At 51.2% G+C, this 23,641-nt stretch overlaps 1 protein-coding gene across 1 annotated transcript in view; it reads right to left on the bottom strand.

Moving 5' to 3' along the window:
* Positions 1-1,915: 1,915 nt before the first annotated feature.
* Positions 1,916-23,641, bottom strand: part of WFDC1 (WAP four-disulfide core domain 1) — a 30,505-nt gene continuing 8,779 nt past the window's right edge. Inside the window, exons 3-8 of the mRNA XM_048224031.2 lie at positions 18,197-18,380; positions 14,204-14,287; positions 13,089-13,229; positions 8,846-8,887; positions 7,210-7,281; positions 1,916-5,786 (exon numbers count right to left, since the gene is read on the bottom strand). Of these exons, the coding sequence (XP_048079988.1) occupies positions 7,223-7,281; positions 8,846-8,887; positions 13,089-13,229; positions 14,204-14,287; positions 18,197-18,380 (510 nt within the window). The 3' untranslated portion in view covers positions 1,916-5,786; positions 7,210-7,222. The remainder of the gene's footprint in view (positions 5,787-7,209; positions 7,282-8,845; positions 8,888-13,088; positions 13,230-14,203; positions 14,288-18,196; positions 18,381-23,641) is intronic.

Below are 23,641 nucleotides of genomic sequence, written 5' to 3'. Positions count from 1 at the left end.
ATAGGGTGGTGGGCCTAGTGCCTGGCCGCTGCCTGATCCCACCTCTGTTACCCTCCTCCTTCCTGAACAGCCTTACGTGGACATGCAAAGCTCTGCTGCATTCATCTTCCCACGTAAGGCGTACATGATGCTCGATTTCAAATCCTCTTTCTGACATTTTTCTAATGGTCTGTTCTTGGGTAAATGACTTCACCTCTTTGAGCCTCAGTGTTTTCAGCTGTAAATGAAGATAGTATACTGGCCTCTCAGAGATGTAGGGAGAATCAAATGAGATAGTTAATGACCCAGGCAAACCCTTCTGTGGCTCCCCATTGTTTTCATGGTTGAGTTCAAACTCTAGCAGAGAACTGACTGGCACTCCCAGAGGCCCCCCTTTTCAAACCATGCCCAACTGCTTGAAGTTCCTTGAACTTCTCTGGTCTGTGCCTTTGCACATACTGTTCCCTCTGCCTGAGATGCCTTTCCTTTACTTCCCCAATCTAAGTGAGCTAACTTACTCCCTATAGTTGGTGAAATTGTGCTCCCCCCAGAAAGAGGTATTCACCTCCTAACCCCCAGAACCTGTGTATGTGGACTTATTTGGAAATAGGGCAGATGTACTTAAATTAAGGATGTTGAGATGAGATCCAAATCCAATGAAAGGTGTCCTTACAGAAAAAAGGCAAGGGGAACTTGACACAGAGGGACAAAGACACTGCAGGGAAGGCCACGTGAAGACAGAGCAGAGATCACACGATAATGCTGGAATTTTAGGCAGCAGCCCACAGGTGATTGCAGGAAATCTGTTTTGGCCTGGGTCACTCTCACCTTCTCATCCAGGGGCCTACTCAACTCTTCCCAGGTGAAAGCATGGGGACGCCTTTCCTGGGATTCTAAGATAGGATTTGGTCCACACTATCTTTACCTGAAGGGCCCCACTTGCCTTCTTTTTAGACTATCTTGCTGATCTCTGTGTGAATGTTCTTCTAGAAAAGGCTTGGGGTGGGGGAGTTTGTTAATCCTGGCAGCTCAGTTGGAAAATGGCCCCAGAAAAGACTGTAGCTAAATCGGTCATCCCAAGGAACAAGGGGATTGTTTCATGAAGTTTGCTGTTACGGAAGAGCCTTCTCAGTGGGTGAGGCCCCTGGCCAAACCCCTGCCATCAGCCAAGTGCCCCCAGGGTCCAGCCACTTCTCAGGGGCCTTGCATGAGACCCTTTGTCTCCCCCCGGGCAAGCCCGCTGTTTCCCAGCTCCCCGTGTTTCTCCTTGAGGCCCTGCTCCTAGGCCCTGTTTGCTGTCCGGAGGGACTCAGCCCTTTCAGAGCCCAGGCCAACCCTGCCCCCGGGGGCAGTGGACCGGTTCTCAGGCAGCCACCGGGGTGGCCGCAGCCTCTGTTGCCTCTTCAATATGGCAAGAGAGAAAACTCCAGACTGGATTCGGAGAAGTGGAGCTGGCCTCCTCCAGTGAAAGAAGGAAAATGGGAGGTGGGGCTCCTGATAGGCCCGTTCCAAGCCTCGGGCCTTGGGCAAGCTGCTTCACCCTGTGGGACTAGAGCAAACCTCCAGAGCCGCAGAGGCTCCGTGCCAGCTTCCTGGTTCCACTGTGTGCTAATTATGCAAGCTGTCTCCGCGGACGAGGTGGGCCTCCCCATACGCCCCCGTCTCTTCACACGTCCTATAAATGTACCATTATTTAAAATAAAAAGTGTTAAAAAATTATTTTTCAAAAAGAAAAACAGGCAGATAACCTTAGTATAAGGTATAATCTGACTTTGACAATTAATGGAGGGGGAAAAAAAAGAACAAATGTGTTCTTTCTTTTCTGCAGTCTTTTCCAGAAAGGCTTCCTGTAATTTGTACTTCCAAGGAGAACAACAATAAGTATGTAATAGCTCTCTTCCCTGAATGACTGTAGGTAGGAGAATGTCATAATCAAGTCAACTATTTTATTCAAAACTCAGTACCTGTCAGGTATTCATATAATGCAGGTTATATGAGATATATTCATACATAATATATCATATTATCTATTCATATAATTCATGTATTCATATAACTACACAGATTACAGGCTTAGTCTCTTTGATAAAGAAAAAGAAAAAAATCCCTAGCTCCCAAAGTCTAGAATCAGATTACTTAGGTCTGCGTTCTTACCCTGCCATTTACCAGCTGTGGGACACTTGCTAAATGACTTTATTTCTCTGTGCCTCAGTTTCCCTGACCTGTAAAATAGGTGTTGATAGTGTTTTCCTTGTGGCTTGGGATAGTTCAGATGAGTTGTTTGCAGGCTCATAGAGGTACCCGAAGGCAGTAAGAACTCAGAAAGAGCTGGCCCCTGCGCGGAGGTTGCCGTGAGGAGTAATGTTATACCGTCGTAGGGCAAGGGCTGGGAACAGAACGAGTTCCTCCTAAGGATTCATTGCCCACCTATCACTGCCTGGCTGTGGATGACCTTGGACAAGTTACAAGACATTCTGGGGTCTGCTATCCTCCTTTGTAAAATGAGGTCTGTGGCGTGGACATCTAGGAGACTGCCTGCCTGCCCCTGATGTGTGCATTATCCTGGGACCCCCTCCCGGCGCACCATCCCACCGCTCCCCTCATCACCACTGCTAATGGCAGAGCTGCCAGTTCGTTCATCAGCCTTCCCTTGGCCTCGGTGGATGCGCTCAGAAATGGGTGACTTCCCCAGGGTGCCAGAGGGGCGGCAGGCAGGGGGCAGGTATGTAGGATGGAGTCTGGAGCTGCCGGGGCCACGTCTCACATCATGAGGAAGACGGCCACTCTACCCAGAGAAGACAGAGAGAACTGGGGAACTCTATCCCTGGTTCCTGCCTCCCCTGAAGCCCAGGCGAGGTCCCGTCTTTCCAAGTGGGGGCCATCAGATCTTCCTTAGAGGCAATAATAGTAACAATAATAGCAGGGAGCACTTACACATACATACTACAAGCCGGGCACTGAAAGCCGCATATGTACTTAACACTTTTCCTCCTCCTAGCAGTACCAAGAGGTAACTTCGCCCCCTTTTACAGATGGGGAAACTGAGGCATGGCGAATGACCTGTGCAGGGTCACACAGCCCGCAAGTGTCAGAGCCATCACGTACCATTCTTATGCATACCTCACAAAGAAAATACAAGTGAAATGGATGGAATAAGGTATTTCCTAGAACGTCATCACGTACGGATCCAACTCTTCCGGATTTTTCCACTCCAGGTTGCCAGTGTCCGAGTCTTTCTGCCAGTATGGTTCTGTGCATCCCCAAGAGTGTTGGTGACACAAAATTTCCCAGAAGGCCATTCCTCTGTTGTTCCTGGAAGTTTCCACCAAGCTTGCTTATGCCCAACCTGTACGTTTCGACATACTTGTGTGTGGGCAATGACGCATGCTGACACATCACAACTTCAGGGATGCAGGGAGGTGAAAAAACAGAGCATATTGGATTCACCAAACAAGCATGGTTAGTGCTTGGTAAATATTTCTTGCCAGAATGGATGTGTGAATGAGTGAATGAATGAGGGACAAGCAAGTGGGGAAGTTAGTGAATTTACCTGCACCTGAGGGGCAGTGTGCCAGTGCAATTTACAGATGGAGGAAGGGACACAAATTATAGTCTCATTACTTGGGCTTCCCCAGAGTTCTCAGTGGGGGTCAGCTGTGCTTCGAGGGGACCTCAGTGCCAGGCTGGTGATAAGGAATTATAGCCAGACCCACCAAGCACCTGCTGTCCATCATCTCCCATACGCCTCCCCAACAAGACTGATAGGCAGTGACTCCTACCACGCCCATTCCACCGAAGAAGAAACTGAGGCTCAGACAGGCTAAGTGCCTTGCCCAGGATGGGAACCCAGGCTGACCTGTCTCTACTCTCTGCACCCCTCCTCATGGGAAGTGATGGGGCAATGGGGGTGAGCTCAGCCCCGTCCCCAGAGCCCTACAGGTCTGCACACCAGCAGTGTCCCCTTTGGGGCCTCAGTGGCTGCAGAGAGTGGCGGGGACAGGCCAGAACTGGCGGAGAAGCTGGGTCTCTGGAGCCCGAGCTGTGGGAGCCATGGCTCCAGCACTTGCTACCTGTGACCTTCAGGTGTCTGGCACTCTTGGTCTCTGCTGGTTGTACCCATTTGCTTCCACTGTGTGCGGCCGGTACGGAGTGGACAGTCCCCCAGCCCTGTGCCCTCAGCCCTGATCAGCCTGGCTATTCAGTGGAGCCCCCACCCCCAGAGGCTTCAGCCAACCTCAGGTCCAGGTCCCTTCCAGCCCAGTAAGATCAACCCTCCAGGACAGGGGGGCTACTGGGGATTCCATGGGTGACCCAAGCTGCGAACCCTGCAGTCCTGTGAGTAAATTTCACAAAGTGGCTCATGCCTGGAATGGACAGACATGAACCTCTCTCCCCAAAATGGAAACCGGATCTGTCTCTTATCGGACTTGCCATCCTTGCAGAAAGTTGTCCTTCTACTCCATCAATGGGAAAGTCAAAACCGTCACCCTCACCGTGTGACAAAGGCACACTTCATACAGCTTGCGTATGAATCGCTGGGCTTCTTCTCTTTCATGTTCCACACACAAAAACAACACAGAACAGAACAAAACCCCAAAAGAGTTCTTCAGCAATGTGGATGCGCTGAGGCCCGTCCGTCACCTGTCTCCACTTTAAAGTGGGCTTGGAGTGTTTTCTAAGAGAAAGCGTGCATCCGTGGTTGGGGAGGTGCACGGGGCCAGGGGGAGCCTGGGTGTTGTCTTCACACAAGCCCATTCTGGAATTTGAAAGGTCGAGCCCTCCAAATGACTGATGAGTACCAATCACCTCGGGGCTGTTCTGAAAGGGATGAGTTATTGGTCAGCGGACCCATTTCTCTCCACAAGCCTACGCGTGTGTGTGTGTCCGTATTGTGCAGCCACTGTTGAGATGTGTTCTCATGCTCCCAGGGCTCTGCCCACAGCCCCTTGGGGTCCCCGCCCTGGCAGGGGTGGGCTGCCCCTGGAAGTGACCATCCCTCCCCTAGGGGCAGCCCTTATCTTGTCACTGAAGGGTGCCGGAGACTCAAACACACTTGGCACCCATGCCCCTCAACGGGGCCATTTCCACAGTGTGACTCAGGGCTGCTTACACTCTTTGCAAAACGAACAGCCCCACCGCCCTACCCTTCCCCCAGGAAAGTTAGGAACTTTACTAACAAATCACTTTCAATGAATCCTCCTCCCAGGGTCTGCCTCAGAGGGATCCAACCCAGAGCACTGTGCACATGGCTGGATATTCCAGGGTTCCAGAAGCAGAGCTGAGAGGACACCTCATCCCAGGATCCCCCACCCCCACCCACCTCCAGGGTTCAAGGGCTTCAGCACATGCAATTTAAGATCATGGGGGGTTAAAACTATGAATCCGCCTGAGTAGCTAAATTTGTCTCCAATTTGTAAGGAGCAATTTATTTTGAGAACATTTGGAATGGGTACATGGCTCCCAGAGACAAATCTGGAAGAAATGTATAGTAAACAAGATGTTGAACTCTGTCTGAGAAAGGGGCTTCATACAGCTCACAAAGGCAGTGACCTCTTCCCGAGGTGGGGTCTGTGGGGCCGTCAGATCAAGTGGGACTGCTAGGTGTGATAAGGCAGGGACCTGGGCTGGTAAGGGGCTCCCACAAGATCACCCAGCCAGGCAGGTCATGCTGGCATTGAGAGCCAGGTGTCTTGTATCTCTGCAGTCATGCTCTGTCGAGCTGGGCATGACCTCCGGGGATCAAATCATGTTTTATCCAACTGTTTCCAAGACTTAGTAGAAAAATGGAGGAATGTTCTCACAATTGGCTGGAAGAGAAGCAGAGAAGGAAGGAACATGAGCCATTGCTGGGGCAGAACACGAGGTCACAGTCCGCGTCACCTACTTCCTTGTCACCCCCAACATACACCAGTAAGATGCCAATTTCCCTAAGACTGAATTCTTAACTTACTTTCAGTCCCTCTGGGTATCGTCTTGTTTAGATCCTAACACATCCTTCCCCATCATTCCCATTTTATAGATAAGGAAACTGGGACGTGGAGAATTGAAGGCATTCGCCTAAGGTCACATGCGGTGGGTCAGGAATTTAAGCCCAGTTCGGCCGGCCAGCTGCTCCCAGATGCCAGCGCAAACTGCCTCTCATGCCCGGCTCTCCCCTGCCGGCCCCCAGCGCTTCCCCGTGGAAGCTCGCCATCCTCGGTGGGTCAGACCCATTCCAAGGACGAGTCCTGTCATCAGCAGGTAATAGACATGTTGGCACCCATCCCCAAGGGCTCAAGACTTTCCCAGGGGACTCGCACCAGAGTATTCTGGAATCTGAAATCCGATGTTTGCCTTTCAAGGACATTCTGGGGAAATCAGCTGCTTTCAAGGGCCTTTGTTTGCTGTGTGCAGACGTCTGGCTTTCACCAGGGTGGGGTGGGCATTCGGGTTTTCCTGGCAGACATGCTCCCAGTCTTTGGCATCCACAGGCATGCATCTCGCCCTGGAGAGTGTCTGAGAGCAAGGCCTGTGTCTTCTCTAGGACCCCCCTTCTGGGGCCAGCCTCACCGCCATCATTCTGTTCCTACCCCAGCGACCTCCCTGTGGCTCGTAGCCAAGATCTCTCCTGCTTGGAGACTTCTGCTCTTCCAGCTCCTTCTGCGTGGACCCCGCTCCCCGGGTCTTCCCAAGGCAGCTGCTTCTCCTTGCAGATCTTCACTCAGATGTGACCTCTGCATGGTCCCTCCCCAACCTGGCTACTCTTCCTCATGCCCCTGTCCGTTTCCTGCACAACACTTATTGTGGGCTGATTTCCTTGTTGACTTGTTTAGCCTCCCACAAAGAGGTGAGACCCTGGGAGCAGGAACTCTGGTTGTTCACTGTTTGCCTGTCAAGGAGTTGGCACTTGAGAGTATCATGTGACAGAGGGAGAGACAGAGGGATAGACTTCAGGGGACAAAGGAGAACTCATCTGCTGTTCATGGAGGCATTAAGACAAGGAATGGAAAGGAAAGTTGCAACCTGGTCTAGTGTTTGCGTTTAGGTCCAGATGGTATAGAAACTTCCACTTCTGGCCACACACCAAGTTCTCATATGTTTACTTTGATATTGTAAGAGAGTTTTTAAATTCTGCCCCCAGGTAAAACCCCAGTCTCTCCTCGCACTGGTTAACTTGGTGATTAAAGCTCCCGGGACACCTGGCTGCACAAACCCTTCCCCGTGCCATCGGCCACCACTCCTCCCACTTACCAGCACCGCAGCCTTATTGAAAGTGCCTCTGGGGTCCTTTTCCAGGCTCTGCCACATTCTTGGAATCACCCTCTGCAAAAAGACCAGGGCTCTGTCAGGGTAGGCATGTCTTCTGCTGCTCAGATGCTCATAGCTCATCAGCCACTGCCAAATGAAGTCCAAATACTAGGTGCCCTGGCCCTGTCCCCTCTTCTCCCCCAAACAAGGTCACCCAACCTACAGCCTCTCCACTCTCCTCACCATGGCCACATGTGCGGTGTATTCCTGCCTGTGTTTCTGGCCCAATCTACTGCCTTTCCCCCCTTGCTCACTACACACCAGCTGCAGTGATGGCCAAGTTGCTTCCAACCTCAGGATTTTCACACTGGCTCTTCCTCTGTGCACTATTTCTTATTCTCTAGGCTGAGCTTAAAAATCCCCTCCTTAGGAAGCCTTCCTTGACATCCAAGTCTAAGGTGTCCTTTTCATAGTGTCCTATATGTGACCTCAATCACCCTAATCACTATTATTACTAAATAACTACTTGGGGCTATTCATGTTTGTATTTCCTGCTTGATATTAGCTGCCTGATGGCAGGGATTGGGGCTGCCATGATCACAAATGTAGTCCCAACTTCTAGCACAGAATAAAGGGTAATGCTTGATAAATGTATGGTATAAATTCTTAATAAAGATATGATGGATGGAAGGATGGATGGATAGAAGGATGCATGGATGGATGAAAGGATGGAAAGATGGATGGAAGAACAGAATACTGGATGGATGGATGGATGGATGGATGGATGGATGGATGGATGGACAGATGGATGGACAGATGGATGGAAGAATGGAATATTGGATGGATGGATGGATGGATGGATGGATGGATGGATGGAAAGATTGGTGGATAGATGGGGGTGGATGAATAGATGATTGAAGGATGGATGAAGAATGGGTAGATGGAAGACTGGATGGATGGGTGGAAGGATGGACAGATGGAAGGATGGATGGATGGAAGAATGGATGGATAGATGGAAGGATGAAAAGATGGATGGAAGAATAGAATAAGGGCTGAGCGGATGGATGGAAGGATGGATAGATGGAAGACTGGAAGACTGGATAGATGGATCAATGAATGATTGGATAGAACAGTGTCAGCCACATTTTCAATACCCTGAATGAAAGTAGGAGGGACTTAAGTATATCTGGTCCCAAGTTCTAACATCTAACACGAAGCCATTTTTCTTATATGAGCCCCTCTTTGGTTCCCACCTCCTCTGCTCACCATCAGGAAACAGGGCTTCTACTTTATTTTCTAATCGTAGTTCTCATTTTGTCCCCAGTGAGACATCCCTAAGCTGCTGCCTCAGTCCTGGGCTGCAGCCTAGAATGGCTCCTGCCCATGTCAGATGCCACCTGGAGGGCTGCTCAGGATGGAGGAGAGATTTTCACACCAAAAGCATCTTGGCATCCCACCACCCAAGGGCCATTTCATGGCATAAAAGCGACTGGGAAGAATATGGGTATTTCTCCTCACAGCTGCTTCAGACTGTAGCTCTCGAAACAGTCAATGGGATTCTCTTTTTCTTTTTCATCCAAGAAATCCTTACTGTTCCTTTTAGTGCGCTCTGCAAGGGAAGAATGGTTTCTTCTCTTACCTGGGTATTCTTTGTAAAATTTGTGTCGGAGGAATCGCCCATCTGGAAAACACATGAGAGGATTAAACTCCTTCCAGTGAGTTCATACGGTCAAACTGTTTCATAATAACACCAAGGAGTTATTTGTGTTTTCATTCTCATTCCCTCCCAAGTGCGCATGGAGTTTCCAGAGGCTGTGTGACGTGTGATGTCATGGCTGACTGAATGCAGAAGCAGGCGTGAGAATCTCTCTTCTCTTCACGCACACATTAGAACTGCAGAACAGTAAACCAATGCCAGTTTTCCATTTCTATGTGTGTTGGAAAGTATAGTCACTTGTAAAAAAAAAAAAAAGTTATTTCTGTTTAATGCATAAGGAGTTTATCATTGTCATTCTTAAATGAATTAACACAGAAATATTTTTAATGCCTTGGCTTTAGTTTCTAATATGGTAATTACCCAGAGCCACACAAGGGAGACTCTATGGGGTCCCTGAAGTTTTTTGAGTGTACAGGGGTCCCCAGGCCAAAAAAGTTTAGGAACCACTGTCTTAACAGATGAACTGGAGGCAGAATTTCAACGTATTATTCAGCAAGTGTGATTACAAGCTATGCAATTCACACGCGGAACACAGGGTACTTTTCTGAGTCTGTTCAAAGGAGTCCTAAATGTCCTTACTACATGTGACCAAGTAATGAGTAGCAATCTCATTGCACTGCTTCACTAAGCCTCTCTGGGCCTCAGTTTGCTCACCTGGAAATGGGCATAAAATTAGCACCTCATGGGGCACCTGGGTGGCTCAGCTGGTTAAGCCTCTGACTCTTGGTTTCAGCTCAGGTCATGATCTCAGGGTCCTGGGATTGAGTCCCACGTCATTGGGCTCTATGCTCAGCAAGGAGTCCGCCTGAGATTCTCTCTCTCCCCCTCTGCCCCTCCCCCCTGCTCGTGCACTCTCTCTCTCTCTCTTTCAAATAAATAAATCTTCAAAAATTAGCACCTCATAAAGTTATTATGAGGATGAAGATAAACAATTTCATGTAAACTACCAATATGCAAATAAAAGGAGGAAACACACGAAACTGCCATTTTTGTACGTGAAAAGTGGTCGACTCTTGGGACCTTCATAGTCTGGATTACTAAGGATTCCCACTGTTGGCTGTCATCGACCCCATGCCACCCCCTCTGCCCCCAGCCTATCACTGCAGTGAACCATTTGTGCCTGAGAAGCCTGGCCAGGTCACGCAGAAGTTTCTCGGGCAACACTGCCAGGGGTGAGCTCACTCCTCCACCTCAGCACGTCAGCCTTGTCAACAAAGACAACAATGCACCGGAAACTCATGTAAGGTTACAGGTCAGTTACGTCTCAGTTTGTAAAGACCGCATGTATGCAACAGCTAGACATTTTGTTTCCTTTTGTTTTGTGGTCATCCTAAAAAACATCAGGGTGTTTGGGGTCAGCACCGACATTTATAGTACAAGGTGCTAGAACCCAGCGGGGCTGATCCACACCCTCGGCCTGAGAACTTATCAGCAACTAGGGCCACAACTATTTTCTCAAGCAAATGGCTCGGTTTTTCCCGGCTGGCGGCAATGAAGCATTCCTGTGCCCTCCTTCTCTGGACGAAGGCTGGTGCCGCAGGAAGGAGACAGAGGTCTACGTGGAGTTGGACACCCCCCCTCACACCTCCACGTTTACCAAACATGATCACAGGTCATTTTAACAAAATAGATTTCCCTGCTCAAGGCTGCACGATCCTCTGTTCTTCCCATGCAGTGTCAGCAATGTTGCTCTGTCGGAGGCAAGCCTGGGGGACACGGGACGCTCAGCCTCTGAGTGACCCCAAACCCACTCAGAGAAATGCACTGACTCCCCGGACCCTGCTCTCCAAAGAGGCAGATTTACTGCCTGTGTCAACGCTCATTTTCCTCTTGGGAAAGACATGAACCCCTCAAATGTTGGGTTCCAAGCTGATGGCCCATAAAACCTGAACAGTCACTGGCACCCTGTAGACGCTGGCTCCCGGAGGAGACGCTGGCATCCCGGAGGAGACTGGCATGAGATCTGCAACCTATTCTCAAATAGTCCCCAAAATAAATATGCTGATTTATACAGCCAGACAGTGGGGACTGGGGAGAGGAAGAGAGAGAATGGTAAAGCCAATGTGACCATATTTTAACAATTGATAGGTCATTGGGGTGGAGGGCTCAAGGTACTAATCTTGCCACTTTCTTGAAGTCTGAAATTATTGCTTTTTAAAAAAAATTTTTTTAAAGATTTTATTTATTTATTTATTTATTTATTTATTTGACAGAGAGAGACAGCACAAGCAGGGGGAGCAGCAGAGGGTGAGGGAGAAGCAGACCCTCTCTGAGCAGGAAGCCTGTTGTGGGGCTCAATCCCAGGACCCTGAGATCACGACCTGAGCTGAAGGCAGTTGCTTAACTGACTGAGCCACCCAGGAGCCCTGAAGTCTGAAATTATTTCAAATATGTAGTTTGAAAAGATAAAGCTTAAATAAAAGGCTTCTTTCAAGTTAACCTGGGACGAGTGCCCCTGTTCCTCCCTGAGGCTATTGTTCCAAGGAAGTTCTTGGAGATCACAACATGTCCAAACTCCCATATAATTACCAACAATTGTTGCTCCCCGACAGCCCCTGGGAGCAAGGCTAGGAGGAATTTCGCTTACATTTCCATCTGGAGAGCTCCAATCACTGCTGAGGGAGGGGAGAACACACATACCCCCACACACCCACAGGCTCTGCAGCCCAGGGACAGGCTCAGAACTCCCCCTCTGCTCCTTGTTAGCTGCGCACACTGTAGCAAAGTTCCTCTTCCGTAAGAAAGATGACAGCATGAAGTAGCCTATTATGAGCCCATTTTACAGGTAAGGAAAATGAAGCCCAAAAAGGTTAGGTTATTTGCCATACGCAGCCGTGAGGGGCCAAGTGGCCACTGGAGCCCAGGCTGCCTGGTTAGAGAACGAGCTCATAACCCCAAACAGCAGGTGGCGCGTAGGAGAAACCACCAAGATGCCTACTATGAGCAATTTTTTTGAGGGAGAGAGAATGGGGGAGAGGGAGAGAGAGAGAGAGAGTGAGAGAGCTCAAGTTTGGGGGGGAACAGAGGGAGAGAGAGAATCTTAAACAGGTTCACGCCCAGCACAGAACCTGATGCCGGGCTCGATCTCACCACCCAGAGATCATGACCTGAGCCGAAATCAAGAGTAGGATGCTTAACCGACTGAGCCACTTTTTATGGGCAATTTTTTCGAAGCTCAGCTTTCCAGGAACCAGACTTCTAGAGACAGTAGTAATGTGTCATAATTGTGTTCTTGGCAGTGATGATGGTGCTAACTGCATGGCTCTAAACGTGTCCTTCTTGAAACACTTCCGGGAAATACATTCTCCCATCAGGAAAAGAAATGCTCCCGCAGATCACGTGCCCTGTTGCGTTCTGTGGGCCTCAGTGTTGACCCAGGGTGCCAGCCCCAGCTCTCCGGGCTGCGAGATGCAGAGGGGGGACTGGACCCTGACTCTGGGCTCTCAGAGTCCCAGGAGCTCATCTGTGACAAGGCCAACTCACATCTCCCTGACATTCCAGATTCTTCGCTTGTCACGCATTTCTTCCAAGTCCTGTGGACATTACACCTTGCATGAGGCTCGGGGGGCTTTAGTTTGCTATCACCAGCAGTCTGTGCTCTGTGGTCCTGGCTCTCCTTGGGAAAATCATGCAAACTAAAGCAATGCCATTCATGCCCTTCCCTGATCGATTTGCTATTTACTATTCACGTCCAGGGACAAAGACGAGTTAAGTCACACCGAATGCTCCCAGCAGAGACCCTGGGAAGTCAAGGGTTCTCAGACAATTTAAAAAATATATACATAGATGGATATAAAATCTCTGATGTTTGCTGAGCACCTATTATTGCTTGGCTCCGCCCTGAGGGCTTTACATGTATGACTTACATGAATTCCCATAACAGCACACAGTGGCCCCATTTCACAGATGAGAATACTGAGGCTCAGGGATTTGAAGCAACCGATCCCAGCTAGGAGGTGGCAGGGCTCAAAGCCCTGTGTCCCATGAGGCAAGGAGGGAAAGGGTGGGAGACTCAAAGGGAGAAGCACGAAGTAGGAGGACAGGAGGAGCTCTCGGCCAGGCTTGGGGGGCGCCGGTGCTTTTCCCTGGGACAGGTGTCCCACGTGGGGTGATCTAGGGAGACGGGGGCAGGAGCCAGGAGCACGGCTGGGGCGCCCACACTCACCTGCCTGCCGGCGCTGCTTGACACACTGCCCGCGGTTGGGGATGCCCTCAGCCACATCCCCAGGGCTCAGGATGTGGCACTCGTAGCCTGAGGGGCAGAGGAGGGGTTCCGCCCCATCCTCTGTGGTGCTGCAGGCCTCGGCTGTGGGACGGACATGCGCCTGGGTGTCAGGTGGAGGCAGCGAGCCAGAGGGCCTGCCTCTGATCGGCACCCCACCTTCCAGGCTGTGCCTCGGGTCTCACTCACAGCAGCGTGAGTGCACGCACGCACATATGCACACACACACCAACACATGGGGCAGCCCAAAGTCACACGATCCCAAACACCCTCATGGGCAGAGCGACCTACATACACGTTCACCTACACACATGCTCACACTTACTTACAGTCGTGTGTTCACGCACAAAAGGCTGACACACGCACACACTCACAGATGCACACATGCTCACACACACGAATCCTGACACACACACATGCACTCACATTTATAGCCACAGGCGTACACACACATTCATACACAAATCCTGACACACACATTTTCACCACCGTGGCTCTTAACACACACATTCACACCTGCAGTCACACACGTCTGCATGCACGCAGATGCACCAACATTCACACAGCACAAGAACAGCCACACACGTGCAGGCACAGCTGTACACCCTCCATAGATGCGGTCGTGCTCACGGATGTGTGCAGAGTCACGGGCAGAGCCACATACACACAAGTGCACACACTCGTACTCCAATTCTCTACACCCCGGGGCGGCCTGCCTGCTCTCCACCCACCCAGAGAAAACCTCATCCTCAGGGAGCACTGAACCACTGATGATGATTGTAGGCATTTGAAAACCAACCGCAACCCCCTCCCTCTCAAGTCTCCACCCCGGTGTGGTCAGCGGGGGGAGTGAGGTTCCATCCGTAGGGAACGTCAAGCCCTATACAGTTCTGCGCATTCTGAGAGCCTGGCCAAGCCCCAGCCACCACCGTTCTACATCGGGTGGGGAGGGCTGAGTATTTGAGATATTTGAGTGCAGACGGCCTGCTGGAGCAGAGGCAGCCTGAGAAGGAGGGCCGCTGGCTCAGACGTCAGGGTGGGCTTCACCCTGTAGGTACCTTGCAACACCTCCTCAGGGCCGTCCAGAAGCCAGCCGTTGCCACCAAGCCATCGAGGTTTCGGCTGCACGAGCCAGTCTAAAACTAACAAAATAATACGTGGTTAAATTGAGCCCTCCCCTGCTCTGCCCCGGTCAGGCAGCTGAGAAACGCCCCAGCCTCTGGGACTGGGGGAGCCTACACTTCATGAACCCAGAGGCTGCCTGCCATGCATTTGCCCCACCTTTCAGCAACAGAACTTTGAGTCTTCTCGAGGCACTGTGTGGCCAAGATGGAGACTACATTTCCCGGCCTTCCTTGCAGCTAGGTATGGCCACATGACTGAGCTCCAGCCAATGGGATATGAGCAAAGGTGATGCTGCGTCTTGCCAACGCATAGATGCCTGTTTGCTCTCCTCCCTCTGGCTTTCGCTCTTCCTGCAGCTGGGGAGCCACTTGGATCATGCAGAACAATAAGATGGAAGGAACCTAGGTACCTGGAAGACTGGTCTGGAGCCAACTACCTGCCACGGGCCACCTGTCTACACTGGCCTATTAACCAAGAGAGAAGTAAATGCCTAATAGGTTGAACTCCTGGCTTTATGGGTCTTTTTGTCATAGCGGCATAGCCTGCTCTGTGGCCAATACATTTTTAACAAGAAGAACAACCCACATGGTAGACTGTAAAGTGTTCAAAATCCCAAAGCAGGGGTGAAGAGCCCAAATGGTTCCAGGGAGCAGGGAGGTAACATAAATAAGAAAAGCAGGTCAAGGAGGACCATGGCAAACTGGAGACAGTCCCTGCCTCAGTGGGTCAGCTGCTGGTCAGCTCTGGCCAGCCCTTCCCCATGTTCCTACAGCCCGTGGTGGGTTTTTTTTTTTTTTTTAACTTTGTAGATATTTTTAAAAATACGAACTCCTGGTTTTTAAGTGTTGGCAATTAACTTTTAAAAATTTTATGCATTACAGGGGCACCTGGGTGGGTTAGTCAGTTAAGTGTCCGACTCTTGATTTTGGCTCAGGTCATGATCTCAGGGTGGTGAGCTCAAGCCCCACGTCGGGCTCCATGCTGAGTATGGAACCTGCTTGGGATTCTCTCTTTCCCTCTCCTTCTGACCTTCCCCCGTCAAAAAATTGTTTTATGCATTATGTAGATCAAATAAAACTGGTCTGGGATCACATTTATTTATGACCTCTGCTTTTGTTGAACTCCAAGATATGACAAAAATAAAGAGGTTGCTGTGCTGTCTAGCGTTTTTGAAGTACGTAGGTGGATACTGGTAAAACTGCTGGTTAGCCTTTTCTTTAGAAGAGCACAAGATGATCGTAAGACAGTGGCTCACAGCATGCAAACTGGAACAGAGGAGCAAACGAGCAGTTTTCAGCTTCCAGGTGGAGGGATGAAATGAGGAGTTTCTGTAGGCTGATTTCCAGTCTTCTGCTTTTTCCCTCCTCCTTCCTACCACCTCGGACCATGTGATAGAAAATGTTTTCAATGCTAGTTTTTACCAAATAGGAAACTGTATTACTATTTCCTATTTGTATTCTTTGCCTTGGTCAAAGGCTTCTGAATAGCAGGAGATGTACAGACACTGTGTTGAATTTTTTGAAACTGAAACTTGGTCAAGGTCTCCCCTTAACTTGCAGACTCCCAAAGGCCTGGAGGCGCGGGGTCTCCCCTCTCCGTGCCTCAGTAGAACCTTCTGGGATCACCTGCTAAATGAACTCCCTGCACCCACATCCTTATCTCAAGATATGCTTTGGAGGGAACGTACCCGAAGATTGCCGTGAAGTGTGTAAGCTGCTTTGAACAGTGCCTGGTGCATTTCAGGTCATCTGTTCACGTTAGATCAGTGGTTCTCAATTTGGGGTGATTTTGTCCTCACGGAACATACAGCAAAGTCTAGAGCTACTTTTGGTTGTCACAGTGTGGGGTGTGGGACTACTGGCATCTCGTGGGGGGGACGTCCAGGGATGCTACTCCACATCCCACAGTGCCCAGGTCAGCTCCCACCCCACCCCAAACTAGAATTATCCAACCCCAAATGTCCAGGGTGCCAAGGGTGAGAAACCCTGTGTTATATGTTATTATTATAATTGTTACTATGACTAACGAACAGCTGGACTGCTCTGCCTGGCCAGTGAAAGCTAGTCATTCACTGATTCATTGATTCATTCAATATTCATTGAGCACTTTTCAGGTGTCCAGAGAATAGTTCAGATGGTAGGCATACAGCAGTGAATGAAACCGACCAAAACCTGCCTTATGGGGCAGGTCAGGGGAGAACAGTCAATGAACAAATAAAACACAATGTTCTAGATTGTGCTATAAAGAGAAATTAAGCAGGGAAAGGAGGGTAAGGAATGGCTACAATAGGGCGTGCCATTTAGAGAGGGAAATCTTCCCTGAAAAAGTAACCACCTCTTGAGAAAAATCTGAAGGAGGTGAGGAAGTGAGCTGTGTGGGTGTCTGGGGGAAGGATGTTCCAGGCAGTGAGGGACCCCCATGTATGGGCCCAGATGCTGGAGTAGAACCCCACGTCCCTGCCCTCAGGGCCTAAAGCACAGGACACTTCTCCACAGTCAGAAGATGGATTGAAATACCAGCTTTGCCTGTTGTGTGATCTTGGGCAAGCAACTCAGCTTCCCTGAATTTGTGTGTCTTCAGCTTTAAAATAGGGCTGATAACAGTCTCTCCACACTGTAGGGCCGTGTGAGCATTAAATGAAATGATGTAGGGAAAGGCTATTGGGAATGTCATGAACAGTTGTATAGTTCGTGCACTGCTCAAAAGCTCCCGGCATAGGTGGCGAGTGAGGCTAGAATCCTTGCTCACTGTCACAGTCTAGAGGAAGGGCCACCTTTTTTGACTTACCCACCCAGAGGGAAGTACCTTTATGTGCTTCCTCCACGAGGAGGGGGTGCCATGTTGTCTTTTTTTTTTATATATATAAAGGGCTCTATGGAAGCCTTCCTGGCCCTGCCTAGCCCCTGGCCAAGAGACAGTGCTCAAACGCAGGTGGACTGTAATTACCACCATTATTGAGGGTGTTGACTACCTTGTCCCCTCTGTGACCTCATCCCAAAGAAAACAAAGTGCGGTCATTCTTGCTTCGGCCTTGGGAGGAGGGGTTGGGCCTGCCGTCTCAAGCCGCCTGCAGCAATCTAGCCCGCAGCACCTAGAGGCCTCTCCCTGAGAGGTGCGTTCCAAGCAGGCTCTTGCTATCGAGAGGCTCAGCCCCAAGCAGAACTGAGAGGGGAGGAGACTTTACTGCCCCCATCCCACCCACTTAGGAGTACCTTTTCTCCACCCTCCGGTCGCCCTGCCACCCTCTCCCTCAGTATCCCCACAGTCTCCCTTCCCTCCCCTCCGACACCTCTCCAGAAGGATCTAAAACTCCTTCCCTTCAAAGATGAACCAGTCCCTGAGGGCTGTTTCTCCCAAAGAAATCGTCATTAAGATTCCACAAACATCTTACTGATGATCTGCTGCCTGCCATCGCCGAGAATGTTCAGAGACCTCCAGAGGCTGCACGTTCTCGTTTCAGTCCTGTTTCACCGCTGGGAGGATTTCAGGGGGATGACCTGCTAGCCAGTGGACTTGAACCCAGGAGCCTGCATCCCGCCCTGCCTCTCTGGGGCACACTGCATCCAGACTGCTGACGTCCCATGTCTCCAGCTCACATACTCCCGGGGCCAGGAGCGCGAGGGAAGTGGGCCCGGTGGGGTCGGGGAAACCTGGAAGACCCGCTGCCACCTAGGGGCACCTGGAGTCCCAGCAGATGGTGGCCCAGGGAATGCGGTCCAGGGTTTCTAAGAAAAGCCAGAGACCTGGATTTTTGTCAATGAGAAATCTCCCCCATCTTCTCAGGAGGGGGCATCTTCCCCGGAAGGGGCCTCTCCCGGGCTGTGCGCGCTCCGGTCGGTGGCGGGCCGGCAGGCGGTGGGGTGCCTGCTCCGCGGGCTCCTCTGGCACGCGGCACCCCCCCCCTCCCCCGGGGCCAGGGTGCCTACCTGGCGGGGGCGGCACGGCCTCCAGGCAGGCGTAGGCACAGCCGTTGTAGCAGCAGCGCCGGTGCCGCGGGCACTCGGAGTCGGCCTGGCAGCGCGCCACCTGGCAGGCGCCGGGGGGCAGCGAGCGCGGCGGCGGCGGGCAGCGGTCGGCGCGGGGCTGCCGGGGGCCGGCCGCCTCCTCTGCCTGCGGGGAGAGCGCGGTCAGCCGCGGGGAGCGGGGCCGGGGCCGCGCGGGGGTCGCTCGCCCCTGTCTCCGCCCTTCGGCGGGGGGCGCGCGCCCGTCCGGCCTCGCGGTGCCGCGTGCACGCTCGCGTCTGCGTGTGCGCGGGTCTGTGGACGCACGCACACCGAGACACACACACGATTTCTCTGTGTATCTCTTACAATCCCTGTGTTCGCGCGGCGCTGGAGGATTTCCCGATCACAGAGAAGATGGATACATCCGCACACTTGGATAAATCTCACACACAGAATACTGGGCGGGGGGGCGGGGGAGGCCAGCTCAAAAGACAACACACAGTGTGATTCCATTTACACTTTTAGTTCAAACACTGGCACAAGTGATGTCTGGTGTGAGAAGTCAGCAGAGTGGTCATCTGGTGGGTGGGGACCAGGAGGGGCACCCCTGGTCTCTGGGGTTCTGCTTCCTGATCGGGGTGCTGCCTACACCGTGTAGACTTTGCGGCAAGCTGGACACAAGATTTGCCCACTTTTCGGTATTTGTTCAATAAAAAGTTAAAAATCAGATACAGTACTTAACATGTAGGAAAGTTGGGCACATGGCCAATAAAATAAGCATTTTAGAGGTGAGGTCGGGGGCCTCTGTCACACCAGGCAGCCCACACTGGGTCCCTCTGACACCAGGCCCCATCCATGCCAGGGACACTGTTCTGCTTCTGGATTTGAACGTGGGCGGTGTGGAGGGCAGCTCTTACACATTGCTACACACACACACACACACACACACAGAGAGACAGAGAGACAGAGAGACAGAGAGAGACAGAGAGAGAAGAGGTTCATTGGGAGAAAAACACCCTGGCTTGCCCTGCCTCCTGGCCTGTGCCTAGAGTGCTCCTGTCATCTAAATCCCTATCTACCCTCTGCCCGCGCTCCCTGCAAATGTATCCGTATTTAAAATTCCTGCCCCTCTGCACACATAAGAGATGCTCGTCTGCACACTGGAATCTTGCGCCCTTAGCCCACTTCTGAAAGATTGCCAAGATACGGTGGCTGGTGAGGGATATAAAGGTGCAGAACAGTTTGCATGCTACGCGCCTAACGACATTTTAAAATAAGCATATGCACACGCATGTAATATGTATAGGGTTTGCCTAGAACATTTTTGGAAAGATACACAAGAATACACTCGTTATTCCAGACCGCCTTTAGGGAGGAGCATTCAGTTCCGAAGCCAAGGAGGATTTCTTTTCATTGCCTGTTCACTTGCCCTGCTTCGATATTATTTTTGCCATGCACACGCTATTTTTTCAATTTAAAGAACGCAATCAAAAATTTTCAAAAACAAGATTAGTACTTACGAAGCATTTTTAATGACAGGAAAAAGACTTCATTAGTTAAAACAACAACAAAATAGAGCAAGGAACAAAATGGCATATGTCCTCTGACCTCAACAGAGTAAAAAGAGAGAAGATCAAAGATGTGTCCACGTCTTCCCCCTGCCCGTCCGCCCCCCCCCCGCCGCTGTTAACGGTGGTTGCCAATTCCATGCGCTGCTCCCGGGGCCCTGTAGGGGGCGTCGGGTCACCGAGGACAGGTACCCGACCAGGCGCATCTTGGTATTGGTGCAAGCATACCGACCGGGTTTTCAAACTACCTCCCAGGGAGCGGCGGGGGCTTGGAGGGCAAGAGGGACAAGAAAGCAGTGACCAATTGGGGCAGGGGCAGCCTGAGGAGGGTGGGGCTCGTGGCCCCACCCCACCTTCTCCCAGAGAATTCATCTTTTCTCCCATAGATATGTCGGTCATTTAATTTGTGAAATGTAGAAACGAACACAAAGCCAACATTTGGCTTCTAAGGAAAAGAAGGCTTCAGGAAATTGGTGGTTCTCCCCCAGAACAAGGGGGAGACCAGAGCGTGGATTTTCAAACTGGTTCAGCCTTTTCACCACCCCCTGCTCAGACCAGCCCCTGTATTTCCTGTATCATCGAATAATTTTCAAGCTGCAAGCAGGGGACATAATCCCATGCCATTAGCTCTTAGTTCATTTTCTTCAGAATTAACAAAATTGGACCCATGTTGGGGCCCGACCATTTTCATTCTAATCCAACGTGACAGCTGCCCGGGCCTCCTTGGGAGGGTGATGAGGCCGGTGTGCACGCGCTCGGGAGGCCCGGTGGGATTTTCCGCCCAGCCTGTTTGTACACGAGGCTTCATTTACAGGTCAGTTACTGTCTCCCCCCCCAACCCCCGGCGCCTCCCAGTCCGGCTTCCCAGTCCAGGGACATTAGGAGGGGCCCACCGGGGAGGGGGTGCAGTACAGAGAGATCGATTTTAGATGTGTCCCTGCTCTCCTCTCCCAGGAAAATTCAAACGTTGTTGTCTTGTTGTCGTCTCCCAGAATTCGGAGAGAACAAAAGAGATAAGCGCCTTAGAAGTCAAATCTCCCGAGTTATTTACGGTGTGGCCCAAACAACAGATGGTCATGGGTGATAAAGAACTGATTTCACCGAGGGGCCCAGATTAAAGGATTAAATGTTTGGGAAAATATTTCATGTCATACGAGGTGATGCTCAAAGAGGGTCCCGAAAAAGGATGTTGCCCAGAGTTCTGAGAAAAAACTGACTTTTATCGGAGAGATAAACAGAGCACCACCTTCCCGCCCCCCACCGGCCCCGCCCCCGGCCCCAGCCTGGGAAGGACAAAGGGTTAAAGGTCAGATGGAGCTGGCTGGCCCCCCTACCCCCAGCCCCTCCACTTCCCAGACTCACCGCCTCCCTTGCCCATTCCTGTTCAGCCGTCCTGGCCTCTCTGAGGTCTCTGGAGGAGTCCCATCCCTGGGCCTTTGCACGAGCTGTGTCTCCTGCCTGAGATACCAGCCTGGCTCGGCCCTCACTTCCCCCAGGTCTCTACTGACACGCGCCCTCCCCCTGGGTTTTGTTCCCACCTGTGTCCCTGGCAGTCACAGCGGTGCCTGGCACAGAGCAGATGCTCAGCACAGATCTGCGAAGGTTGCACGAATGACGTTGCTGAACACGAGGACCGCTGCTTGCCGGTGGTTCCCCAGGCCTCCCTGTAAGCGCTTCTGTGTGGGGACGGATCAGCCTGCATGCGCAGCGGCCCTGTGAGGTTGGCGCTGCTGTCCGGGCGGCCTTCACTGACCAGGAGCCGTCCCTTTGTACCGCATCCATGCGGCCTCTCTTACCCTGCACCGGAACCCTCCTCCGGTCATACGAGGCCAGCGGGGAAGTCCTATTACTATACACAGTAAACGTGAGGCCCCTGAGGCCCGGAGAAGGAAAGGTCTGCCCAAGGCCACAGGCTGAGAAGGGTCATGAGCCTAAGGATTCCACTCCTCTGTCCCAAAGCCCAAGTAATGGACCCCAAGTATAAATCTAGAATCAGCCACCTGGATTTCAGAAGGTTTGCTCAGATCCCTTACTCCTCCTGGCCTTCAGGCCTTCCACACACTGTTCCCCCACTCGGAACTTTCCCCAGCTGACGCCTCCTCTTTCTTTGGGACAAGAACTTCAGAGCTGCGTCTGACTCTCGAGTGTATCGAGATGGATGGGGCCAAGGCCTGTCGCCTCATAAACAGTACAGGCTGAGGTCAGCAGGGCTCTAACTCAGGCTTAGGAACTAGACAAGTCTGGGCTTGTTTGGGGTTTTTTTGGTTTTGTTTTTAATTTTTTATTTAAATTCAATTTAGTTAATATAGAGTGTATTCTTAGTTTCAGAGGTAGAGGTCAGTGATTCATCAGTTGCATACAACACCCAGGGTTCATTATGTCAAGTGCCCTCCTTAATGCCCATCACCCCATTATCTTATCCCCCATCCACCTCCCCTCCAGCAACCCTCAGGTAGTTTCCTAGAGTTAAGAGTTTCATGTTTGCCTCCCTCTCTGTTTTTGTCTTATTTTATTTTTCCTTCCCTTCCCCTATGTTCATCTGTTTTGTTTCTTAAATTCCACATATGAGTGAGATCATATGATAATTGTCTTTCTCTGACTGATTTTGCTTAGCATAATAGCCTCTAGTTCCATCCACATCGTTGCAAATGACAAGATTTCATTCTTTTTGATGGCTGAGTAGTATTCCGTTGTATATGTGAACCACATCTTCTTTATCCATTCATCTGTCAATGGACATCTGGGTTCTTTCCATACTTCGGCTGTTGTGGGCATTGCTGCTCTAAATAGTGGGGTGTAGGTGTCCCTTCAGATCCCTACGTTTGTATCCTTTGGGTAAATACCTAGCAGTGCAACTGCTGGGTCAAAGGGCAGCTCTATATTTAACTTTTTGAGGAACCTCCATACTGTTCCAGAGTGGCTGCACCAGTTTGCATTCCCCCCAACAATGTGGGTCCCCCTTTCTCTGCATCCTCCCAACATTTGTTTTTTCCTGAGTCGTTCATTTTAACCATTCTGACCAGTGTGAGCTGGTCTCTCATACAAGTCTGGGTTTGAACCCTGTAGCTCTGTGATCAGCAGGAAAACTACTCATTTATCTGAGCCTCGGTTTTCCTCATCTACAAAATGGGCACGAAGGTCACACCTCCTGCAGGCGTTTGTGGTGGGAGCCCATGAGCTCGCACCTGTGTCACCGGCAATACCAAACTGTTGGAATTATGCTTACTTCTCTTATTGTCGACTTGGCAGCCTTGGAGGCCTCTTGCCCCACAGCCAGTGTTCTGTCAGCTCATGGTAGCTTTGGTCTTCACCTCCCCAGGTCTTCCGTTCTTCCTGCCTCCTTTCTGCCCTCCACCGCTCACAGGATGGGTTAGGGCTGAGGCTGAGGCAGATGCTAAAGAAACCTGAGAGCTTGTCCCGGCCCCCGAGGAGTCTGGACCTAGCTGGGAACTGAAGACACACCTCCAGGAGATGTTCGAGCAACAACGCCATGTGGCACCTGGCAGCCTCATTGCGTCTATGTTGGACGAGGGCAAACCACCGGCAGAATTCCTAAAAGGAAGGGGGCATGTGGAAACCGCCATGCCCAGCACCGAGGATGCCCTAAAGTACTGTCTGCCCCTACCCTGTAGTTACAATTGCCGTCCCCATTGTACAGGTGGGGGAACTGAGGCACCCACACAGTCACCACACCGGGAGGCGCCAGGCTCGGAACCTGGGTACTCTGATCCATAATAAGAGCAGGGCAGGCAGCATTTACGAAGCTCCTACTGTGTGCCAGTGCTGAGCTAGGTGCTTCCCTACAAAATCTCATTGAATCCTCACATAAGCCTCCAAGGCTGCTGCTGTTATTAACACA

Source organism: Ursus arctos, unplaced genomic scaffold (genome assembly GCF_023065955.2).
Source record: "Ursus arctos isolate Adak ecotype North America unplaced genomic scaffold, UrsArc2.0 scaffold_19, whole genome shotgun sequence".
Taxonomy (NCBI): domain Eukaryota; kingdom Metazoa; phylum Chordata; class Mammalia; order Carnivora; family Ursidae; genus Ursus; species Ursus arctos.
Note: the sequence above shows the minus strand (reverse complement) of the source record. Positions and strands in the feature narration are given on the sequence as shown.